Source organism: Ictidomys tridecemlineatus, chromosome X (genome assembly GCF_052094955.1).
Source record: "Ictidomys tridecemlineatus isolate mIctTri1 chromosome X, mIctTri1.hap1, whole genome shotgun sequence".
NCBI classification, from domain to species: domain Eukaryota; kingdom Metazoa; phylum Chordata; class Mammalia; order Rodentia; family Sciuridae; genus Ictidomys; species Ictidomys tridecemlineatus.
In genome coordinates this window covers 65,050,342-65,076,590 of record NC_135493.1, presented here as the reverse complement: position 1 = coordinate 65,076,590, position 26,249 = coordinate 65,050,342, and the positions used below count along the sequence as shown (strand labels likewise).

The following is a 26,249-nucleotide window of genomic DNA, read 5'->3' as shown; positions in this document are numbered from 1 at the left end:
CTCTTACTTTGTTCTATGTATGGAATGGAACAGAATACAGGATCCAAATCTTGAAGGAAATTAGGTCAAATAATGAAGAAAATGTCATAAAAATTTTGGGAAACATACAACATATGACCCATCAGAGCCAGTTCTATATATGAATTATACTGAGAAAAACCTTATGGGTAAAGTAAGAAACTATCAACTGCATAGTTTATGAATTTGAAAAACTTACCCTGAGATCCATTTTATTCCATGGCTGTTTCTGTAAATTAACACTATATATTTTTGACTTCCTTACAGCACGCACATAAGCTTCATGCCCTTGCCTAAAATAAATAAGCTAAAAGAGAAAACATAAGGCATTAAATCATCCTACTTAACAACTCCATAAATTCCAGTATATATTCTACAACTACCTTACTGTTTGCAGAAAACACATCATTAGTTTTGAAAAATCTGTACTATTTCCCATCAAAGAGAACTCAAAATAGCATCATTTGAGCATTAACTCAAAGTAGCAAAATAGCATTAAATTCTACTAAGTGGTAATTAAGATAAAAATCAAGCCAATTATTTTCATGAATTCACAAGCAAATCAAGTTATCTCTGTGTTCAATGAGCTTCTACTATTTTCAAGACACTATGCCAGGCCCTACAAAGAATACAAAGATACGAAGATTCAGTCACTAATCTCAAGAAATATATGATTGAATACAGCATCTAAGACAATGTGTGTAGGTATGTATGTATGTATACATATTTATATCTATATTTATGTATCTATCTATATACATATAATTCACAATGTAAATATTTTATCCAAAATAAAATTAATAATATACATATTCTAAGACTCATTAAAAATTTAGTGCTTGAGGATCTGAGAGAAAAAATTTTAACAAGGAACAACCAACCCATCTTGCTGTGCAAGGTGGTACACACCTGTAATTCTAGTTCCTGGGAGACTAGGGTAGGAAGACTGCCTCAGTCTAGTTCAAAATAACACAGCAATATTTCCATGTATCAAAAAAAAATACCTCATCTCCCATCTGTGGAACAAATGGGGAACGTCGTGGTATAGTATCCAAGATCCACTGTGGGGCAAACCATTCTTCATTGGGTTCACCTGCCATAGAAACCAGTCCTCCTTTCTAAAATATAAATACATTTATAGCACATATATATAAAACATATAATTTATAAATGCTTAAACAAATTAATAACAGTATGAAACATAGCAGGGAGAGTATGTTAAAACATCAGGTTCAAAGAAACCCTGGAACACACACATTTTAAAGACTTTTCTTTAGCAATTATAATACCTTTTGTACCAATACAAAAAATCTTCATTTCACCTAACTGATAATAAAACTATATAACATCTAAAAACTAGAAATTTTACTCTTCATATTCGTAGAGTACAACCTGAATTAAAACAATAGTAAGAAATAACTTTCACAAATAGAAGGTGATAATCAAAAAATTATGTCTACTAATGAAACAGGACATATAAAGTGTATATAATTTTTTTTTTAATTCAAAGAACTATGTGAATTAATTCTTTATGTCATCTAAATGAAATTATAGTGGAAAAAAAGAAACCATTTTTGGGATAAATTAAAAACAAAGGAATGGAAGAAGTGCCCTATACAATTAATTACACTTTTCCATTATCTGATTCAAAAATATATAGAAATTTATGACTGGCAACACTGAAAGAATAATACATTTACACTATACTTGCTTATTATTCAAGAACTTTGTTATATTTTAACATATAATGATCAATATTATAATGATGAAGACTCAGCCTCTATCTTTGATAACACAAAAATGTCAAAATGAAAGGGAGTAACTCAAAATGGGGTTGGGAGGGAGAGCAAGGGAGGAAGATTACCTCTAGATAGGGAATAGGGGTAGAAGGGAAAGGGAGGGAGAAGAGGAATAGCATGGATGGTGAAAGAAGACTCTCATTATTATACAAAATACGTGTATGAAGATGTGAATTTGGTGTCAACACACCTTATATATAATCAGAGATATGATAAATTATTGTATAATGGTGTATTAAGAATTATAATGCAAAATTAACAAATAAAAATAATAATAAATAAAACAAAATGTCAAAATTATTTACATTTTGAAATCCATATAAATTACTTTTATTTACTTGTTTTCTCAGCTATAATGTTATTTTAAGATAAGTTAAATGTGACTGTTAAATATTCAAGTATCTAAGGAAAAAACAAACCACTACAATAAAAGCAAAACCAAAACAACCCATATATTTACAAACCTTCTTTCTAGTCTGTTTAGGTTTCTTTTGCCTTTCTTCTAGTGATTTCAAATTCTCCTCCTCAGAGCTGCTGCATATTTTCCGTGTGGCCTGTCTGGTTTGTCTTTTTGGAGGTTGCAAATTTATTCCAGCATCAGCGGTCCAATCAGAATATTCGCTTGATGAATCACTGTAAATAAACCAAAAGTATGAATACCTTAGTATAGAAAAGTAATAATTTTACCTAATGTTTGAATAGTGACCACTATATTATCAAATGGAATTATAAATGACATGGCTGCACAGAAAAAGAAGTGTCAATATAAAATTCTGATCATTATCAATGTGATTTTAATGAAATGCTTCTTGGGTAAAGTATAACACTTAGTTTTCTATAACAGGATTTCAAATCCCTATCTAAACCACAATATCTTATTTAAAAGAAAGATCTACATTATTTCTAGGAATAATCAAATAGGGTTCTCTAAGGCATATAAAGAACTCAAAAAGCTAAGCACCAAAAAAAAAAAAAAAAAAAAAAAAAAAACAAATAACCCAATCAATAAATGGACCAAGGACCTGAACAGACACTTCTCAGAAGAGGATATACAATCAATCAACAAATATATGAAAAAATGTTCATCATTACTAGACACTAGAGAAATGCAAATCAAAAACTACACTAAGATACCATCTCACTCCAGTCAGAATGGCAGTTATTATGAAGACAAACAAAAATAAGTGTTGGCGAAGATGTGGGGGGAAAAGGTACACTCATACATTGCTGGTGGGACTGCAAATTGGTGCAGCCAACATGGAAAGCAGTATGGAGATTCTTTGGAAATCTGGGAATGGAACCACCATTTGACCCAGCTATCCCTCTCTTGGTTTTATACCCCAAAGACTTAAAAACAGCATACTACAGGGACACAACCACATTAATGGTTATAGTAGCACAATTCATACTAGCTAAACTGTGGAGCCAACCTAGATACCCTTCAGTGGATGAATGGATTAAAAAAATGTGGCATATACACACAATGGAATTTTACTCAGCATTATAAGAGAATAAAATCATGGCATTTGCAGGTAAATGGATGGCATTGGAGAAGATAATGCTAAGTGAAATTATACTTAGCATAACTCCCCCTACACCACTATGAGTCAGCCTCCTTATATCAGTCTTCTCTGATATAAGGAGACTGACTCATAGTGGTGTAGGGAGCAGGAGCATGGGAGGAATAGATGAACTCTAGATAGGGCAGAGGGGTGGGAGGGAAAGGGAGGGGGCAGGGGATTAGCAAGGTTGGTGGAATGTGATGGACATCATTATCCAAATTACATGTATGATGACACAAAATGGTATGAATATACTTTAGATACAACCAGAGATAATGAAAAATTGTGCTGTATATATGTAATAAGAATTGTAATGCATTCTGCTGTCATTTATTTTTTAATATGAAATATATATATATATATTCGCCAAGATGTAGAATCTAGAATTAAAAAGGGACTTCATTTTACCAATAAAGAAATTAAAAAGCCCCAAAGGACATAAAATAAAGGAAGAGACAAGATAAAAACAACAAGTCTATTGACTTCTAATTTGGTATTCTTTCTTTATATAATATTTTGGGGCTGGGGGGATAGCTCAGTGGTAGAGTGCATGCCTACCACGTGTAAGGCACTAGGTTTGATCCTCAGCACCACATAAAAATAAATAAATAAAATAAAGGTATTGTGTCCATCTACAACCAAAAATATTTGTGAAACATTATTTTAACTCTTGTTTTAACAAATTCCTATAAGAACATATTTTCATATTAAAAACTGCTGAATAATTTTGACTAAGTCAAAAATCATTAAAAAATAACCTGGAAGAACTTTCACTTTGCCATTCAATAACAGGATCCTCTACAGAAGCATCACTTGTGCCAACAGTTTCATCTTCCTACAATAAAGAGTCAATAATTAAGATATATGGTTATTATTAGGTAGCATAATATTCATTGGCAAACTACTACCTATTCTATAACACTTTTTTATTTACCCCAAAAGTATTCTAGCTAAAACAGAATTAGTTTTCTCTATATATCTATAACTCACAAGTAAGCTTCCCAGGTATTTATATATTTCTGGATTATACCATCTTATGACATAAAATAACTTATATTACTTCAAAGACTGAAAAACACCTTAAGCCCAAATACAGTATAATCCTCTTATATGTTAAAATATTGTTTTAAATATACTGTAATTTGTCATTCTTTTAAGATTAAGAAATTCATGGGGGAAAGATTTTTTGAAAATATCTAGTTTAAGAATTGTGAATGGCAGGAGAATGGAAGTATCATACTCTGTCGATGCACAATTAAATTCCTATTGTGCATGACTAGTATGGTTAAGGGAATAAAAGGATTGGAGAACAGAAGAACAGGTAGTAACAGAAAATGTGTACATTATGTTGATTTCACAGTCCATAAGTTCTGAAACTCTTATTACTACTGTTTATATCCCATATCTTTCCAATTATAGGAAGATTTTTCTCTTACTGTCTTTCCTCTTTGTCCGAAAGTCAAACTTTTGCTTGCATTTGTTATACTCTAACCAAGATAGTATCCTAGGTACAAATCAGAGAAGACATCTAAAATAATTTAATATGATGCCTAGATTTGTTCATTAAGTTTCTTATTAATGAGTAAACTTCTTATAACAAAATTCCTAAAATTTTTCTATTAAAGTGACCCTCAAAAGTAAATCCAAATTGATGGCACATACAGCAAACAACATCATATTGAATAAATAACAGAAGATATCTAACCTCTGAGGAGCTATCTGAATCTTCCTGTACACCTGAATTTTGACATGATGCTTGTGAATTATGCTCTATGTTGGACCGTGTTTGATAAGTATGCTGACGCTTGCGTTGTGTCCTTCGTAAAGACCGCCCACAGCTAGGTGGGTAATCATTCTGTAGAAGAAAAGGAAAACACAGTTTTTAAAATGAAAAGCTCTGCCTGGCTATGGTGAGGATTCTGAAGTGGGGTTGGGGGCCAGGGGTGTCCCTGCTATTGGGAACATTTTCCTCTAGTAGATCCAGCCTTAATGTTTTCTGACATCCTAGTGAGAGCAGACCCTGCACAAAGTGGATATCAGAGTTAATACTATAAGGAGACAAAATAATGAGAATAGTTTTACCAAAGATAATAAAATATCGCATAATGTCTGAATATTACCACTGAATTGAGTGCATCTTTAGAAAACTGAATGCAACAAAAACCCAGGACATTCCTGGAAATTGTATGCTCTCTAGCAATTTTGTGTGAATTTTTATACAAGCACTGTTTATGAGTTATATAAAATGTTTTAAAAATAGAAAAAAAATGAAAAGCTCCATCAATACAAAAAAAACTGAAAATAAATAAGTCAATTAATTAGGCAGGGAAGGAATCAGGGATGAGGAAAATTTGCTGAAGAGAGAAACCAATATAAAACTATAATAATAATTAGATACTCATTTTCCACTGATATTGATCACCTTCTTATTTTGAAAATGTTGTGATCAAATCAAAGCTGCTAAAAGTCTGTGTTGTAAAATATTTGCTCATTCACCATTTGCATATGCTACATTATTCACAATTACAGGATAAACAAGTTATCTATATTATATTTATGTTAATATGTACATCTTTCATTCCATTAAAAATCTAGGCAAATTTGAAATATCTAATTAGATGTAATGATCTATATTTTTGTTCATTCTAGTTTAGTGTACTTAAAACTGTTAAGAAATATCTTTAAAATTAGTTTAGTCCAATTCTTACCCCATCACAGAAAAATGATAGGAGAGTTACTTAAAATATATATATATATATATATATATATATATATATATAAACCTTATATTAACTAAACCAATAGAAGGATGAATATAATGTATATATAAAAAGTAATATATAATTCCATTTTTAGACCACATCAAGGCACACCCAGACATATACCTCAAAATGCATGCCACATTTAAACTCTTATATCACATTGCTTAGTCCCATTTGTGGACTAAGAGAAGAAATTGAGTAATTATGGATAATTCACTGGTGGTAATAATAATTGTTGGTAGTGTATCCCTTTGGTAAATAGGTCAAAATAAAGATTAAATTTTTATATGGCACATTTTAAAGGCAGCATTTACAAGGCAGCATTTTAAAAAATCTAATTTAACTAAGGAAAAATGTATTTTAAAATAAATATCCTATACATACAATAACTACATGTCCTAGACTTGGGGTGGACGGTGTAACTAATTTTATTAAGAATAAACATACATCTCAACTGGGGATCATAAGATAAATTCCCTATAAGACAGTCTTTGAATACATAAATGTTGCAAATAATATATCTCAAAGTACTGCACAAATAAACTTACCCTCTGGATAGTATAAGATGGCTTTTTCTTCTTTTCAACTGTATAAAGACCAATTTCTATGTCACCTTTTGCGGTTCGACATTCTTCTTGAACCCTAATTACAAATCAAAGGTCAAAATATCAGAAAATCATAAATAAGGAAACCAGTAGTTAAAAAGCCAGCCAGACAAAAAAGAATAGAAAAAATTTACAAAATAAGTAAAAAGTCAGAGAGTAAACATACATTTAATTATAAAATTTGCCATTTTAATGCTTATAGGTGTTATTACTTCAGTGACAATTAATTATATTCATAATGTTCTGTAACCATTACCAGTATCATTTCAAAAAATTGTCATCACTACAAACATAAAGTCTGCAACTATCAAAGCAATAACTTCCCATTTCAATTCTTCCAGCCTTGGATAACCTCTAATCCATTTTTATGTCTATAAGTAATTTTAGTATAAATATTTTAAGTAAGTGGAATCATACAGTAATTGTCCTCTTGTTTGTCTAGCTTCCTTCACTTAGCATTTTCAGTGTTTTCAATGTCTTTTAACAGCAGGTATCTTTTGTTATGGCTGAATAACTTTCCATTGAATAGATATACCACTTTTTTTTTTTTTGGAACCAGGAATTGAACCCAGAGGTGCTTAACCACTGGGCCACATCCACAGACACTTTAGATTTGTTATTTAGAGATGGGGCCATGTTAAGTTGTGGAGGCTCTCTTTGACCTCATGATCCTCCTGCCTAAGTCTCCCCAGCCATTGGGATTACAGTCGTGTACCACCATGCATGGTGATATACCACATTTGATTACCCATTTATCTGCTGACAGACACTTGCATTGTTTCCACAATTTGATTGCTGTAAATAAAACTGCAATGAGCATTCATGTACAAATACCTATTTGATTCCCTGTTTTCAGCTCTACTTCCAAAGTTTTGAGTAAAAATTATTTCAAATTGCTCTACTGCCAGGGTTTTTAGCATTCTATTCCTAAGTTAGCTATATCTACTTTTTCTTATTAATGCTCCCAGCTTATATCAGAAGGCAGCTTATCTATATATAGATAAGTTGAAATCAAATGACTTTTGCTACTTAGTCAATCTACTAAAAGGCTAGGTAAAGAGGATACATGATTAAAATAAATTTTACATGGTCTTTGTCAATGTCCTTTTCTCTTTCCAAAATCCACTTCCAATTGCTGGGAAATATCTGAAGTTGATATTATAGCAAATTACTAGGATTTATAAATAAGAATAGGAATTTTAAAATTTATTAGGAACAATAAAAGATTCAGAATAGCCAAAGTTATTCTAAGCCAAAAAAGCAATGCTGGAGTCATCACCTGACTTCAAATTATACTAGAGCTATAGTAGCAAAAATTGCATGGTACTGGCATAAAAACAGACACATAGACTAGTGAAACAGAATAGAAGACAGAGAGATAAACTCATACTGATATCAAAAATGTGTTGGGAGAAAATATAGCCTTTTAAACAAATGATGCTGGGAAAACTGGTTTATTCATATGAAGAAGAATATGAATAGATCCTTATGCCTTATCCTGCAAAAAGTCAACTCAAAATTAAAGACCTAGGAATTAGACCAGGGACTATGAAACTGCTTGGAGAAAATGAAGAATCAACACTCCAAAAAAAAAATAGATGCAGGCAATGATTTTGTTAATAGGATTCCTAAAACTAAGGAATTAATGTCAAAAAATATTAAATAGGATGGCATCAAATTAAAAAGCAACAAAGGAATCCATTAAGAATGTGAAAAGAGAACCTACAGAATGGGAGAGAAATATTTGCTAGCTACTCTTTTGACAGAGAATTAATATAAAGAACTAAAAAAAATGAACACTAAAAAATGCATAACACTTAATAGATGGGCAAAACAGACACTTCTCAAAAGAGAAAAAAATACAAATGGCCAACAAATATATTAAAAAACATTCAAATCTTTAAAAAATATTTCTTTTAGTTGCAGATGAACACAATACCTTTATTTATATGTGGTGCTGAGGATCAAACCCAGTGTCTCATGCGTGCCAGGCAAGTGCTCTACCACTGAGTCCAGCATTCACATTGTTAGCAATTACAAAAATACAAATCATAACTACACTGAGATTTCATCTTACCCTAGTTGGAATGACAGCTATTTAAAATACAAAAAGTAAGGATTGGGATAGATTGTAGCTCAGTGGTAGAACACTTACCTAGCATGTGAGAGGCACTGGGTTTGACCCTCAGCACCACATAAAAATAAGTAAATATAATAAAGGTATTATGTGCATCTACAACTAAAATCATTTTTAAAAGAATACAAATAATAATAAAATAGGGATAAGATGTAGAGAAAAAGGAACATTTCTATACCATTGGTGGAATTGTAAATTAGTACACCTACTATATTACATAGTATAGAGGTTCCTCAAATGACTAGGCATGGAACTACCACATGACCAAGTTAGTCCAGTCTTCAGGATTTACTCTAAAGAGTTAAAGTCTTCATACTATATTCATACATACATAATACTATGGAACTAGTCTAGTTTTCTGTGAATGGATGAATAGATAAAGAAAACTCTACAGAATAGAGCTTCATTGACCCATAAAGAAAAATGAAGTTATGTCATTTGCAGGAAAATGAATTGGAACTTGAGAACATTATGTTAAGCAAAATAAGCCAACCTCAGAGTCAAAGGTCATATGCTTTCTGTCATATGTGAAAGCTAGGGAAGGAAAAGGCAAAAAAGCGGGATTCTCATTAAAATTAAAGTGAGACCAGTAAAGAAGAGGAAAGGGACCAACCAAAGGAGAAAAGGAAAAGGGGAAATACTAGAGATTGATATTGGCCAAATTTTATTGTTGTATTGTGTACATGTTTGAATACATAATAAGGAATACTACCAACATGTACAATTATAATGCACCAATAAAAATATCACTTAAAACAAAAAGGAATAAAGATTCTAGGTTTGAAATTCATCCTAGTGAAATATTTTTTCATCAAATAAAGTCTATTTAAGTGACATTTCTAAACATACTCTAATTACTAGGGTCTAGCAGATATCTACATTTTACCCCAAAACTGCTCCAATATTAAGCTGATGGCTCTCTCCTGGAGCCACTATTGAATACAGGATCTATATACAATTCATATGTTTAATCACATATAACTTTTTATAAGTTATTACTTAATAACATTTGCATTCCTATCCTAACATAGATTATAAAGAAAATAAATCATACACCAGGGGAGGGAAGAGGAGAGGAAAGGGAAGTAATATGGAACAAAATTAACCTAATTATGTTTTTTTATTGAGTACATGTATGAATATATAACAACAAATCCCACTATTATGCATAATTTAAATGCAGTAATAAAAACAAACTTGGAAAAAGAAATCATTCTTTGCATTTTTATATGCCCCAAAGCATTTAGCATATTCTGAACAAATTGACAATAACTGACTATTTGATATGGAGTAAAATAATTGGAGTTATTTTGAAAAATATCTCAGCTAGATTAAAAATTGTCAAAGTTACTAGGAAAACTTAATATAATTTACTTCCTAAAAAATTGTGCTCTGGGGCTCAGGCTGTTGCTCAGTGATAAAGTACTTGCCTCACATGTGTGAGGCACTAGTTTCAATCCTCAGCACCACATAAAAATACATAAAGATACTGTGTGTTCATCTACAACTAAATAAATATTATTAAAAACTTGAGCTCTAAATTTTCTTTCTTTTAAAGGTGAATGTTTCTTTTATTTGTTTTTAGTTGTAGATGGACACAATACCTTTGTTTTATTTATTTATTTGTTTGTTTTTTAAAGTGGTGCTGAGGATCAAACCTAGTGCCTCATACTTGTTAGGCAAGCACTCTACCACTGAGCTACAACCCCATTACTATAGAGCTCTATATTTTATTAGAAATGTTACCTTAGTGACTCACCTACTAACCCCATTATTTAGTTCATTGACCACCACTCTTCTGCTCCATGCCATGAGATCTCGTTCTGTGGCCATCTGGCTCCGAGGAGCATTGTTATGCATCTGTCGAACACCTTCAATTTGACCACTACGTCGAAGTCCTATATTTGGGGAAGAGGATATGTCCATATTTGGACTTCGTAGAGCTGAAACACAAATGAAGAAAAATACAATTTTCTGAGCAATAGCACCAATCTTTTAGATGAGGGTTCTTACACAAAATAGGAGATTCAAAGATAGGACTATCTGAAGTATTCCTACCTCTTTCTTCTACATTCTGTACCATCTTTTCCTGTTAATGTCATCAATAAAGGAGCTCAATAAATTTTTAAATCTTCTATAGTTCTTACCATTTACTCAATTCTCACTAAATACAAAAATGGATTCAAATATGATTTGGGAGATTTGCAAATGTTTACTAGTACTGTTTCAGGAAGCATCTTGTTATTCTAAATCCTTCATTTAGTCCATTAAAATATTTCAGAGTAAAGTTTCAATAAAGCTTTCAGAAATAGTATAATAAAGAATATAAACTGGGATTCCACCTCTTGGGTCCCCTTCTTTCTCCGGGAGAAGTCTTTTCTGCTGTCCTTTAATAAACTTCTAATTTCTACTCTGAAAAAAACAATGGGCTGGGATGTGGCTCAAGAGGTAGCACGCTCGCCTGGCATGCGTGCGGCCCAGGTTCGATCCTCAGCACCACATACAAACAAAGATGTACCCGCCGAAAACTAAAAATAAATAAATATTAAATTTTTTTTTAAAAAAGAATATAAACCAACCCAGGTGTGGTGGTGCATGCCTGTAATCCCAGTGACTCAGAGGTGGAGACACGAGGATCGCATTCAAAGCCAGTATCAGCAACATATGGAGGCCCTAAGCAACTTGGTGAGACCCTGTCTCTAAATAGAACACAAAAAAAGGGCTGGGGATGTGGCTCAGTGATTAAGTGCTCCTGTGTTTAATTCCTGGTACCAAAAAAATAAAATAAAATAAAAGTATAACCCAAAGTTTTTAACATTAAATTTTCATTTTCAAAGACTGATGAGCAGCTAGACACAATGAAATGTGACTGTAATTCCAGCTACTTTGGGGGATGAGGCAGGAAGATCACAAGTTTGAGGCTATTCTGGACAACTTAGTGAGATCCTATCTAAAAATAAATAAATAAAAAGGGCTGAGGATGTTGTTTAGTGGTAAAATGCCCCAGGATTCAATAACCAGTATCAGAAAAAAAGTAACAGAACTTTTAATTTTCTTTAGGGTACTCTAGATAGGTTATTGCTATTTTTCTAATACTTGCAACTAAAACACAAGTAAAAACTGAAATATTCAACTGCTATCATTAAAACAAAAAGTCAAAACAAATAAACACTGTAAATAATAGCCAATAGGGTCCCTTTGACAAATGGGACTCTATTAAATTTTCAAATCTATCCACAGAAACCTAGTATAGAATTTAGAGCTGAAGGTTGATTTAATAAATGGATGTCTAAATCAGGGAAAGCCCTAAGAAAGTTTTATGTTTTAAAAACAAAGGACTTAGAGATATCAGACTACTATTTAGAAGTTCAAGGTTCCATAAAGCTTCTTACCTTGTCATTAAGTGCTCCAAATGGCCCAAAATGAAGAACCAATTTTAACTTAATTTTATGGAGATTGAAGAAATAATTAAGTAAAATATCCTATGAATCACCTTGAATTTAAATATCTTTATTCAATTATGGGCAAACCCAAATGCCATTCTATCCAAATAAATTACCTCAATTATGAAAATATAAAGATATGTGCCAAATTCTCATAAAGTAATTCATAAAGCTAAGATTTATATATAACTGAAATGCACAGTCACTTTTCATTTCAAGTGAAAAAATATAAGTTAGAATATCCATTTTTAAAATACAGTGATTACTTATAACAAAACTTTTACTGATATTAAGATAAATGTATTGTGAAAGTCAATTCAGAGGGCTTCTTGTTTTCCAGCATACTTTTGTAAATTCAAGCGGGGAGACATGGTATGCTGTTCTTCTCTCAGCAAAGAAGGATCACTTTAGGGGGGTAGTGTTTTGTAAACTTAAGGTGGTTTTAAGCTTAAGTTTTTTGTGGTTCCCCTACAAAAGAATTGGACTTATTGCAAGATTTCACTTCTGTAAAAAAGTAAAGATTGCAAATAAATTCAATTAGAAGAAAACAGCATATAAAAATATGACATCTGTGTTTTTAGGAGATACAAAGTCATTTTTGTCACAAATAATAATGAGATTAAAACCCCATGGAGTATCTGACATCACAACTGTAAATTAATAAATGTTTTCATTTATAAATAAAATCTTTTCTCAAATATAATTCTTTGTTTAAGTAGAATAAAGTATATTCATTACACTTTTCAGAAATATACAAACACTTACCACCATTAACAGAGTATGATCTATTAAGTGGAAAATGTGGAACATCTCCTTCATTAATTAGTCTCAGATCTTGTTCTCTCTGTAGTTCCCTGATTATACCATCAAGAATGCTCTCATCCTGATCATTGGTTTGCTGTCCAATTACCTGTTCCACCACTTCGCCATCACCTTAATGAGACCAAACATAAAAAGCCACAAAATTGATTACATTTTAGTATACCCTAAAACCAGTAAAAACAAACTAAACTTCTAAATTTTCAGAGCAATAACTGAAAATTGGCTTAAAATGAAAATAGAGTATACATCAAACAAATTATTTTATAAATCTTTTAATTTTTATGTGTCAGCTTCTCTTTGATTTAGTCAATGTTCCTAACTTAAGACATAATTATGAAGAGCATCTCAAAGAATATAAAAGTTAAAACAATTGATTTTAAAATAAATTTCATCCAAAGAATATTCTAAGGTAAAAATTAGAAATTAAAGATTTAAGTAAGGTTTAAATAGGTTCAGTGACCTAAAATATTTATATCTTTTTTGGTGAAAACTGCTTTCTGAAAGACATAATTATAGTTTTCCAAATGAATATATCATTTGCTAACATCCCATTGTTCTTATGAACAAACAATTTTTATTATGAAATATTGAAACTCATTGTTTACCTTAAATGAAAATTTTAAATGTTTTTCTGTCTTAGATATCACTATTTTTTATCTTTTCTTATAGTCATATCAAGAGGTATCTGATAGAGTAATCAAGAGATCAGGTCTTATAAGGAATAAAGAGTAATAAATTATTTTTTATTCAGACGTTTTCAGTTTTATACAACATTTAATATTCAGTTTTTCTCCTCAGTTAATAATTATGACATCTTCAGAGTAACTATTGGCATAGTTGTCATACCAGTTCACTGCTTTACAAACCTTTATGAGACAGGCATAAAAGGATGTATGGAACTTTACTCTATAAAGATCAATTCAAGCCTTAATCCCCTAGCCAAGAAATTGAATTCCAGTTGCAATTTAATAAACTCACTACTACTCCATACCTAAAGAAAACCTACCAGTACCAAACTGAGATATGAAGACATTCTATGTGGGAAGGGCAATATACAGAATGGAAATATGCCAATCTGAAGAGGCAAAGATTATTTGGCACAGAATAGCTTATTCTAATATTTTATTCTATTATCTTCCCACAGTCCATCAAACTTATTGCTGATTCCCCAATATCTTCCAAGATTAGTCTTATTTAAACAATCACAACCCATTCCCCAATGTCCAGTAACTTTTTGCATCTTAAGTATGAGGATGGGTAAATATCTACTTTGTAATTTTTAAAGTTTTTTATTTTTAAAATAAAGACTGAATGTCTTTATTTTATTTGTTTATTTTCATGTAGTTCTAATGATCAAACCCAGGGCCTTACACATGCTAGGTAAGCACTCTGCCACTAAGCTAGAGCCCCAGCCCTAGTATGTGGTTTTTGAAGTTTCCTCTTCTTAGGTCCAATTAACTAGGGCCTTTTAAACTAAAACACTAATACAATGAACAGAGAAATTTCACCAATTATATACATTAAAATTAGTCCATTTAATCATTACTAGAAGCAATATTACATAGAAGATGATCATATGTAGGGTTTCTATGGAACTAGATCAACACATTCAGTGCTTGAGTATACACTTTTGTTTCTATATAAAAGTACTCTGGTAGGGTAAAAGGTAAAACAAATGAAAATGAACAGAAGTAGAAGGCAAAACATACCATAACTTATTTCAGTATTTAGTGAGGGACAAATGCCACAGAGAGAACAGAATCAAGTATGACATTTGCAAAATATTTCCAATTTAATTATCATGATAACGTACCATTGGCCACATATCCCAGTTGTGGTATAAGTTGTTCATCTTTACAATTTTCCCGTCCCGGCACTAGCCGTTGAAATTTTGTGGGATGAGGATTTCCATCAACATCCACCAAGAATGGGGGAGGCATTAAGTGAGGAGCTTGTTGTGTTTGTTCATCTAACACATAGTTATTGGCATCACGGATAAGAGGTCGATAATCCGTGTGGAAGAACATCTGATCTGGAATCTTATGACAGAAATTTTAGTATTTAATATACATAGGGAACATATAGATTTGGCACTTATTTTCATTTCTAGAGCATACATATTTCTGAGTCAGACAACTTTTGTATTCTCTTGTAGTCCTGTGTTGCCAAATGTTCCATCTGAAGCACATTACCTATATGGTAATTCTCTTCTCTACAAATTCTAGATATGCATTACTTTTTTGCCCTATATCATATTTCTCTAATTATGATAAGAAAACTAAAGCAACAACCATGTAAAGAGTTATTTTAAGTCATAAAAATCATATAAAACTCTATTTTTATTCAAATGAATATAGACCAGAAGTATAACACATATGGTAAGACAAGTAAATATATATCACATTATTGACACTGAAAGCTGATACAAATATTGAGCTGACATCAGTGTTTCTGAGTTCTCTTTCAGCTCTAAGATTCCATAATCTATTCCAAATTCACAGCTAATAAAATATAAAGAACCATTAAGCTAGCTTCCTAAGTATTTTCACAAGATCAATAATAGGTAAAATAACAATCAGGAAAGTAAACTTTCAGTCACCAACTATTTATTTCCATTCATGATAAGCAGATGATATAGCAGTCTGTTTCAGTTATTCTTATTATACCTGAACAGTAACACAAAATATATTCTAAACCAAAGTTTTTCCTAATGAATGTCTACATCTACATCACCCTGCACTTCAATAGTGACTCACACACACTGTCAAGCCTGATGTTCAGCAATGACAAAACATTTACCAAGAGATACAATATTCTTACTTTGTATCTATTTAGGAGTCAAACAAAACTTCTGAATGATATAATCCCAAATTATAGTCTACCCAAAAAAGTACTGACCTTTTCATAGTATTTACTGCAACCAAAACCAAAAAGCAACAAATGCCCATGAGAATCTGTACACGCAAAATGGTTTCCATCTGGTGAAAATTTACAATCAAACACTGCACCATGTCCTTGGCCTTCAATCTGGAATTCAGAGGAGTCATTTTAAGTAATCTTATGACTTGTTCTAAAATAATAAGTAGGAGATAACATCTCTTTGCTAATACATTGGATGCTGTGAAGCATTAATATCCCAATGTACTCTCTGGCTTCTGTAGCCAGAAACCTAAAGAAATAATGCTCCGAAAGAAAGTAGGGACAGTAAAATTGCAGTGAATGGAATCAATCATCATTAGTAATGGCACACCCTGTGAAATACTATTGGGTGACCAAGGAGATTTTAAAAATATTTAAATGTAACCAAATTGTCACAGGTTTGCTATTACAGAAAAGTTCAGATACTATCTTCATATCTTAAGAGAAATGCAATTAAGCCTTAAATTAACCATCCTAAAATTAAATCACACAAATTAATTTTAATAACACAAGACAGGGTAAGTGCTCTAGATCTTTATAATGTCTTTCAAGTGGGCTCAAAGGCCAACAAATAGTCTAAAAATGTTGTCAGAACTGTTCATAAGAAAAGTACACTAACTATGGAAAGTATGAACAAAGGGGGAAAAAATCAGTAAATATGCTAAGGAACTGAAAAGACACTTCATAGAAGAAATACAATTGATCAACAAATATATGAAAATGTTCAACATCTCTAGCAATTAGAGAAATGCAAATCAAAATTACTCTAATATTTCATCTTGTTCCAGTCAGAATGGCAATTATTAAGAATACAAGCAACAATAAATGTTGGTGAGAATGTAGGGCAAAATGTACACTCATATATTGCTGGTGGGATGCAAACTGGTGCAACCACTCTGGAAAGCAGTAGGGAGATTCCTCAGAAACTTGGAATAGAACAACCATTTGACCCAGTTAAATTACTTCTTGGTTTATACCCAAGGGACTTAAAATCAGCATACTACAGTAATGCAGCCGCCTCAATGTTCATAGCAGTTCAACTCACAATAGCTAAACTGCAGAAGCAACCTAAATGCCCTTCAATAGGTAAGCTATGGAAACAACCCAAGTGCCCTTCAACAGATGAATGGATAAAAAAAGTGGTACATATACACAATGGAATATTACTGAGCTTTAAAGAAGAATGAAATTATGGCATTTTCTGATAAATGGATGGAGATGAACAATATCATACTAAGTGAACTAAGTCAATCCCAAAAAACCAAAGGCTGAATGTTTTCTCTGATATGTGGAGGCTAATTAAAATAAGAGGGGGGGGGTGGCTAGGAAGGAATAGAGGGGAGTGACTGGAGGGGAGAGGGTATGGGGCTATAAAGGATAATAAAATAAATTGAACATTACTACCCTATGTGTATATATGATACACAACTGGTGTGATTCTACATCATATACAAGAAGAATGAGAAGTTATACTCCATTTATGTATGCTGTGTCCAAATGCATTCTACTGTCATATACAACTAAGTAGAATCAAAAAAAAAAAGGGAAAGAAATGTCAGAACTGTTATTAAGAAAAGGACACTAGGGGCAAGGGTTGTGGCTCAGTGGTAAAGTGTTTGCCTAGTATGTGTGAAGCCTTGGGTTTGATCCTAAGCACCACATAAAAATAAATAAAATATATTGTGTCCATATACAACTTAAAAAGTTAAAAAAGAAAAGGACATTAAATATGGAAAATATGGTAGTTTTTTCTATGATTTATATAAAATAAATCTTAAGAGCATCCCTATTTGCATATCTATTTTTCAACTACTAAGCCATAAGAGTTACCAGAGACAAATTCAAATTATTACTGTTACTTTTATAATTCATAAATTAGGATTATAGATTAAATAACATTTTTGTGATCTTGGTTAAGAATTAACTGAAAAGTTAATTTGAGATTAAGGAGTTTAGAGGTGGGAACCAGAATTTGGAAAATGCTAATACCAAGATAAACGAATCACTTAGGCTTAATTCTCCAATGGCCTTATTATAAGGCTTTTGAATTATTTTCTGAATTATTTTAGCAATTTTAACAGAGATAACAGGAGGTTCCTTTGAACTAAGTATACTCATCAAGTTATCCCATAAAAACAGTTATTTTAATATAAACTAAACACATATTTCTCTTACCATGTTAAAGTAATTCCGAATTTTGGTCCCCCGGTCAAGGTCCCAAATAAATATGTTTCCATCATGACCCGCTGAAAGAATGATCCTTGGATCAAATGGATGTGCTTCTAAAACAAATACTTCATCATCATGACCCTGTGATAAAAATCAATATTAAAATTTAAAAGCAACACCAAGTATCAGATTTATCTGATCAAAACATCTTGGGAATACTATCAATCAGGTTCAGATGAATTCATGCATTACAATTTAATACATACCATTTACTATGTGGCTACTACATGAATAATACAGTTCAATTTGACTTCCTTAAATGTATAACTGCTGATTTTATAAAGAATGCAACACACACAGAAGACACAGGAAAGTATTTCAAACTCATTAAACTGGTCTTTGAAGGGAAATTTGGATATCTGCAAATGTACTATTTAAACATGATAAAAAAAGTGGCAAACAAAATCTTTCATTAACATCTAATTCTGCCACAATGATAACAGACAAACCTTCATTGTTCTTCATCCGGTATTTTCTATGACTGATATTCAAACTGCATTTTGGGAGGCCCCATGATACATTCAAAGGACAAAGCTTAGTGACTTTGTTCTGTATCTACTTTTAACCTGGGATTCCATTTAAGACATTATCTGAAAAATAGATTTTCTGCTAAGAAAACTGAATTTGAAAACCAATGCTAAGTATTACATGCTTCTCTGTAAACTAATCAAAGTATAGCAGTATATAGAGACCTTAGATCCAGAGCAAAGTAATGGATTCTAGACATGTTTATACAAACAGCCTATAAGTTAAAAATGTTTATGGTTTTAAAAGGTTATATAAAACCCCAAAGCAATAAATAAAACAGCAAACAATATGCAACAGAGATGGAATGTACAAAGTCTAAAATATTTATAATCTGGCCTCATAAAGGAAAAGTTTGCCAACGGTTGAATTAGATCATTGTCATTTCATTAGACTTAACTCCTGGTAAGAGCACATAAAATGAACAATAGACCCCACCCCCAGACTTAAAGCATAGAGAACATCCCAAAGCTGCATTTCACATGGTGATATGCCAACACATAATACATCAGAAGCTTCTGGAAATGATCATATACTGTGAGCCTCATAAGTACATTTTATCCCCAAATTATCAAATTAAAAATAATTCTACTATGTTATAATTATAGAAAAATTACACCTTATTAAAAATCACTGCAGCCTGGATCAAATGCAGTGTTAATATGCATAGGTAAAATTCCCTTACCACAAACACCGTTATGCCAAAACTCTTCCAATCACTATTGAAAAATCCTTTCTACAATAAAATCCTTTGTTCAATAGTCTATTTGATACAGTAAATATTTTCTAAATTTCCTTTTCAGTAAATCATAAAATTACTTCGATAAATTCACATGATGATGACATAACTATGGCAGGGTATGTACACTGGGGAAAAGTCATAAGTAGGATTTTCTTTGGTAGGCACATCCCACCAAAGGATTCAGTCAAAGGATTGTGGTGAATAAAATCTAATCAAAATCAATAATATCAAGGCTGGGGTTGTGGCTCAGTGATAGTGCACCCGCCTAGCACATGTGAGGCCCTGGGGTTCGATCCGCAGCACCACATAAAAATAAAATAAATAAAATAAAGGTATTTTGTCAACTATAACTAAAAAATACAAAAAAAAATCAATAATTTCTTGCCTGTAACCACAGCAACCAGGGCAAGGTGAGGCAGGAAGATCACAAGTTCAAGGCCAGCCTCAGCAATTTAGTAAGGCCCTAAGCAATTCATCAAGATTATTTAGCAAAATAAAAATGAATAAAAAGTGCTGGACATTACAGTTTAGTGGTAATGCACACCTGTTTTCAAACCCCAGTTTAAAAAAAATAATACTGTCTTCAGATTTATCATTTGACATATCTACATTTATTAAAACATTTCTATTTCCACCACCAACACAAAAATCTAGATTGTCATGACTCATCCTGGTTGCTACCCTAGATTTCTAGTCTATCTGCTGTCATTCTTACCCCATTCCAATCTATTCTCTCTACTGTAGCCAGAATTAAAATGCATTTCTTAAAAAGCAAAACTCACATTCTATTTTGTTGTTGTTGTTTTAAACCCTTGAATGGTTTCCTACTAGTCTTAGAATAGATCTACAAGATCTTGCATGGTCTGACCTCTATCCAATTCTCCAGTCTTATCTGGCGAGACATTCTGCTCCCTGTGCCTTATCCAAATTGGTTTCCTTTCCACCTTAGGATCTTCACACAAGCTGTTTGAATTCCTGGAAGGACTTCCCAATTTCCTTATATATGTAATTAACCAAATATGTTACTATGACCACAAATAAACTTTAAGAGGAAAATATTGATTTTTGATAAACAATAATGAAGATAAACAAGGAATGATAAGAAAAAGACTAGGAGACTATCTTAGATTATATGATGAGGGAAAGCCAAACAAGAAATGACACTTAAGCTGTGACCTAGGAAATCCCTACTTATGTTTCAATCCTTAAGACTTCATTTCCTTAGCAACTTTCTCAGAATCTCTCAGATCATATGTGGTCATGCTATTAGAAACTTATAATGGTATATCTTTCATTTTTCATTCTTAGCAGTTATTTAATTAAAAGTTTTTCTCTCTTAATAGGCTGTAAACTGTTGCAGGACAGGACTTTGAATTTTACCATTTATTCCTTCCTAATGTCTAGTTCTAATCTCTAATACCTAATCCAGTGCCTGGCAGAGTTGTTAAAAGTATTAAAAATAGTCAATTATACAATTTATGCAGTAAAATTCAGTAAAAAGAGATGAAGCATAAGTCAGCCCATGGGAAGAGGTTCTTTAAACAGAATCCAAATTAAGGTATTTAAGGAAGAATTTCACACTGATCTATGAAACCAATGGCTATAACATGGCCTTAAAATTGTGATTTTAGAGATCAGACTTGTACTGTCTGATACTGTAGCTGCTATCACATGTGATTATTAAGCATATGAAATGTGGATAGAATAAATGGAGATGATTTGTAAGTATAACATACATGCTAGATTTCAAAGATTTAGCATGAAATAAGAATATAAAATATTTCATTAATAATTTATATATTAATTATAAATTAATGATAATATTTTAAATGCATTAGGTTAAATAAAATATATTATTACTTTCCTTTTTATTTTTTATGATGGTTGCTAGAAAAATTAATGATATATGTGGCTTATGTTAAGTTTCTGTTAGACTATATTGACATAGACACACATTTCCTAATAAAGAGTCAAGGAAACAGTACAGGTCTTTTTAGACACATTAACAGAAACTTATATCAGGGAATAGGGAAAACCAAAATAGGTAAGCACTGCCTTAGGAGTCGGAATCTAAAACTTCACTAATATACTGTTAGGACTTTGCTTTAGAAAGGGGACTTCGGAGGTATGAGACAGATAAACAAGAAATCCTCCCTATATCAAAATTTGAGAAACATCAGAGGCTTTATGCTAAGATTATCTTACATAAGAGTCGAATAAGGATGATATCATGACATACTACAAAGAAAACTGAATTGAGTTTCTAGTCTAAATTCCATCACTTACTGCTGTCCAAACCATATAGCATTTAGTTTTCTCCCCTTTAAATGATATGAATTTATAAATGAGACAGGAAATGTGGCTTATAAATTAAATATAATATGAAGTCAATCCATACCATGACAAACTGACAAACATCAGCACCACCCATCAGATTTCTGCTATTAAATGTATCAATGTTTCACACCAAACACTGCAGACTCTTACTATAAAAAATAGCTTTTATAAAGAAAAACAAAAAGGACCTTTTTATCCTACTTCTATTTCCCTTACTTCTTGCATAAGCTAATCACTGAATGTAGAATAGGATATCCATAAAATATTTACAATAAAATATTCTAACACTTATAGAAAGAACCTACCTCAGCATCATAAAGACAAAATATGAAAATCCCAAAGCCAACCTCATAATAAATGGAAAAAAACCTGAAAGCATGAACTTTAAAACCTGGAATAAGACAAGGATGTCACTCTCACCACTCCTCTTTAACATAGTGCTAGAAATTCTAGACAAAGGAATTAGGAAGAGAAAGAAATACAGGGGGAAAAATAGGAAAGCACAAAGTCAAATTATCATTGTTTGAAGACATTACGAATTTTTTTTCATACCAGGAGTTGAAACAAGGGGTGCTTAACCACTGAAACACATGCACAGGTAATTTAGTATTTTATTTACTGATAGGGTCTCATTGAGTTGCTTAGGGCCTTGCTAAGTTGCTAAGCCTGGCTTTGAACTCCTGATCCTCATGACTCACCCGAGGCTCTGGGATTATAGGTGTGTGCCACCACACTTGGCTTTGAGTGACATGATCTTATACATATTAGATTCCAAAAATTCCACCCAAAGACTGTTAGTGCTAATTAACAAATTTGGCAAAGTAGCAGGTTACCAAATCAACACACAAAAATCAACAGCTTTCCTTTATACCAACAATGAATCTGTTGAGAAAGAAATCAGGAAAACAATTTCATTCACAATAGCTTCAAAAACAAAGTACCTAGAATAAATCTAACCAAGATAGATAAATACCTCCACAATGAAAACTATAGAACACTGAAGAAGAAATTGAAGAAGATCTCAGAAGATGGAAACACCTCCCATGTTCAGGGACAGGCAGAATTAATATTGTTAAAATGGCCATAACACCAAAAGCAATATAAATATTCAATGAAATCCCCATCAAAATACCAATGACATTCTTCACAGAATTAGAAAAAAACAGTCCTAAAATTCATTTGGAAAAATAAAAGACTCAGAATAGCCAAAGCGTATTAAAGCCAAAATAATCAATGTTGAGGGTATCACAATATCTGACTTCAAATTATACTACAGAGCTATAGTGACAAAAAGTGGGTGGTACAGGCATAAAAACTGATTATAGACCAATGGAAAAGAATATAAGACACAGAGACAAACCCACACATCTACAGATATCTAGTCCCTGACAGAGGTTACAATAAAATACATTGGAGAAAAGACAGCCTTTTTACAAATGGCTCTGGGAAAGCTGGTGTTATCCATATATAGAAGAAACTGATCACTTATCACTCATTATGAACAAAAATCAAGTCAAAATATATCAAAGACCTAAGAATTAGACAAGAATATATGCAACTCTTAGGAAAAAACACAAGGTCAACATTCCAGCTTTTAGTTACAAGCAACAACAATCTCAGCAGGACCCTTTATAGCTCAAGAAATAAAGCCATGGAGTTAATAAATGGGACAGCATTAAATTTAAGTTTCTACACAGCAAAGGAAACAATTAGGAATGTGAAGAGAGAACCCACAGAATGGGAGAAAATCTTTGCCAGTTACTCATCTGTCAGAGGATTAATATCTAGAATATATAAAGAACACACAAAACTTTACACCAAAAAAATCAAATAACCCAATTAATAAATGGGCAACTGAATTAAACAAACACTTCTCAACTAAAGAAATACAAACAGCCAACAAATATATGAAAAAATGTTCAACATCATTAGCAATTATAGAAATGCATATCGAAACTATACTGAGATTTCTTCTTACCCTGGTCAGAATGGTAGTCATCAGGATCATAAATAATAATAAATGTTGGAGAGAATGAGGAGAAAAAGGAACACTTTTACACTATTTTGGGGATTTTAAATTAGTACAACCACTATGGAAATCAGTATGGAGGGTCCTCTAAAAACCTAGGCATGGAAACACCATATGACCCACCTATCCCACTTCTCAGTATTCACCCTGATTAATAAAGGTCTCTTACTATAGTAATACACGCATAGCCATGTTTATCGCAGCATAATTCACAATAGCCAAACTACAGAACCAACCTTGGTATCCATCAATGGATTAATAAATACAGAAAATGTGAGATGTGTTTTATTGAGCCATAAAGAAAAATGAAATTATGACATTTGCAGGAAAAAGGATGGAACAAGAGGCCATCATGTTAAGCAAAATAAGTATAACTCAGAAAGTTAAGGGTTCTCTCATATGTGGAAGCTAGAGAAGAAAAAGGAAAATAAAGTGGGGAGAAGATCTCATGAAAATCGAAGGGAGATCAGTAGAGGAAAGGGACTAAGACGTGATAGACAAGGAGTGGGGAGGCAGTGCTAGGGAATGATATTGGTCAAATTATATTGTTATATTATATGCATGTGTGAATATGTAACAACAAATCTCATTAATCTATATATCTCTAATACACCAATAAAAATATGGAAAAAATCTAACCCATGCTAAAACATATTCACATATATCCTTCAAAGCATACCATAACATAATAAATATTAGATCTGGAAAGGATCTTGAAAAGACCTCAAACCTGTTTTTAATGGTGTATCATGTGTCAGCACTATTTTGCTGATCTATTAAAAGGACTCTGGAATAAATATTTTTCCAAGGGCTAATAGTCACAGACAATTAGCCCTTGGAAAAATTAGCCCTAAGAAAACTATAACTTAAATTTCTTATCTCCTAGAATAATATACTTTTGACCATTAAAACTTTATTTTGAGATGAGGTATTCAATATGTTTTGCCCATGATGGCCCTAAACTTAAGGGATCTTCTAGCCTCAGCCTGCGGAGTACTAGGACTATACCTATGCACCACTGTGCCAGGCTTAAAGAATAAATCTTCCATTCATTTCTGTATTGATTAATTTATTTCTTTCTTTATTGTGGTACCAAGGATCAAGCCTAGGGCTTTGCAAATGCTAGACAAACTCTCTAACCCTGAGATGCACGCCCAGCCCCTGACCATTTTAATGAATCTAAAATAAAATACTCACAGATAAAGTATGAAGAAGCTGCCCTGTAGTAGAATTCCACACTTTCAAAAGGAAATTATTCACTGCAGTAATAACTGTGGTATCATAACGATCCCAGGCCACCATAGTCACCTTTAGTTTAGTGACTTTGTCTTCTCCTGATGGTAAATTACTCCTAAACAAAACAATTTGCAGTATTCATACCTTATAAACTGTTAACAAAGGTGCATACAAAATAAGAAATTATACTAATTTCTCCAGGCACATGTAAGTGGTTAAATTTTAAAAAACCTTGACTATCATTTAAATATTATGAAATAAAAAATTACATAAATATACTTGCAAATAGGGTAATACAAATGAGCTTATTTCAGGGAGAAAAAAATATCTTAAAAGGACCTCAATGTGGACTTAATTTTGAGAATTCAAAAAAGTGAAATGGAAAATAAATCTATTACTATATTGAAAAATAAAACATAAGGTTACATTGGCTACTGGACAATATGAAAATGTATAATGGCCACTGTATTTCTTTCATTATTATTTAAAAAAATCTAATAGGTCTTGCTGGGCATAGTGACACATGCCTATAAAATGACTTGGGAGGCTGAGGCAGGAGGATTGCAAGTTCCAGGTGGGCCTCAGCAACTTAGTGGAACATTGTCCCTAGATTCATTGATTGATTAAATAAATAAATAAATAAATAAATAAATAAATAGAGCTGGGGTGTAGTTCAGTGGTAAAGCGCCCTCTATTCAATCTCCAGTAACCCATCCCCTAAAAACAATGAACTAATAGGCCTTATTAAAAAAAAAAAAAACTATGTAATTCATTAACTTGTTTTTTGGTACCGAGTATTTAACCCAAGAGTGCTTAACCACTAAGCAAAACCTCAGCCCTTTTTTAAGAAAATAATTATTTTGAGAGCTGGGTTGTGACTCAACAGTAGAGCGCTCGCTTAGTATGTGAGAGGACCTGGGTTCAATCCTCAGCATCACATAAAATTATATTAAAACATGCTCTAAGTTGCTTAGGGCCCCTTTTTAAGTTATAGAGGCTGGCCTCAAACTTAAGATTCTCCTGTCTTAGCCTCCTGAGACTTTGGGATTACAGGAGTGTACTACAGCATCCAACTTATAACTTT

General features: G+C 32.2%; 1 protein-coding gene across 1 annotated transcript in view; it reads right to left on the bottom strand.

Annotated features, from left to right (window-relative positions):
• The window catches only part of Brwd3 (bromodomain and WD repeat domain containing 3), a 118,658-nt gene that overhangs the window by 32,451 nt on the left and 59,958 nt on the right, over window positions 1-26,249 (bottom strand). The window contains exons 14-25 of the mRNA XM_005328827.4: window positions 25,127-25,280; window positions 18,243-18,377; window positions 16,047-16,175; window positions 14,962-15,187; window positions 13,092-13,259; window positions 10,643-10,826; window positions 6,690-6,783; window positions 5,085-5,234; window positions 4,138-4,214; window positions 2,282-2,450; window positions 1,023-1,136; window positions 218-325 (exon numbers count right to left, since the gene is read on the bottom strand). Of these exons, the coding sequence (XP_005328884.1) occupies window positions 218-325; window positions 1,023-1,136; window positions 2,282-2,450; window positions 4,138-4,214; window positions 5,085-5,234; window positions 6,690-6,783; window positions 10,643-10,826; window positions 13,092-13,259; window positions 14,962-15,187; window positions 16,047-16,175; window positions 18,243-18,377; window positions 25,127-25,280 (1,708 nt within the window). The remainder of the gene's footprint in view (window positions 1-217; window positions 326-1,022; window positions 1,137-2,281; window positions 2,451-4,137; window positions 4,215-5,084; window positions 5,235-6,689; window positions 6,784-10,642; window positions 10,827-13,091; window positions 13,260-14,961; window positions 15,188-16,046; window positions 16,176-18,242; window positions 18,378-25,126; window positions 25,281-26,249) is intronic.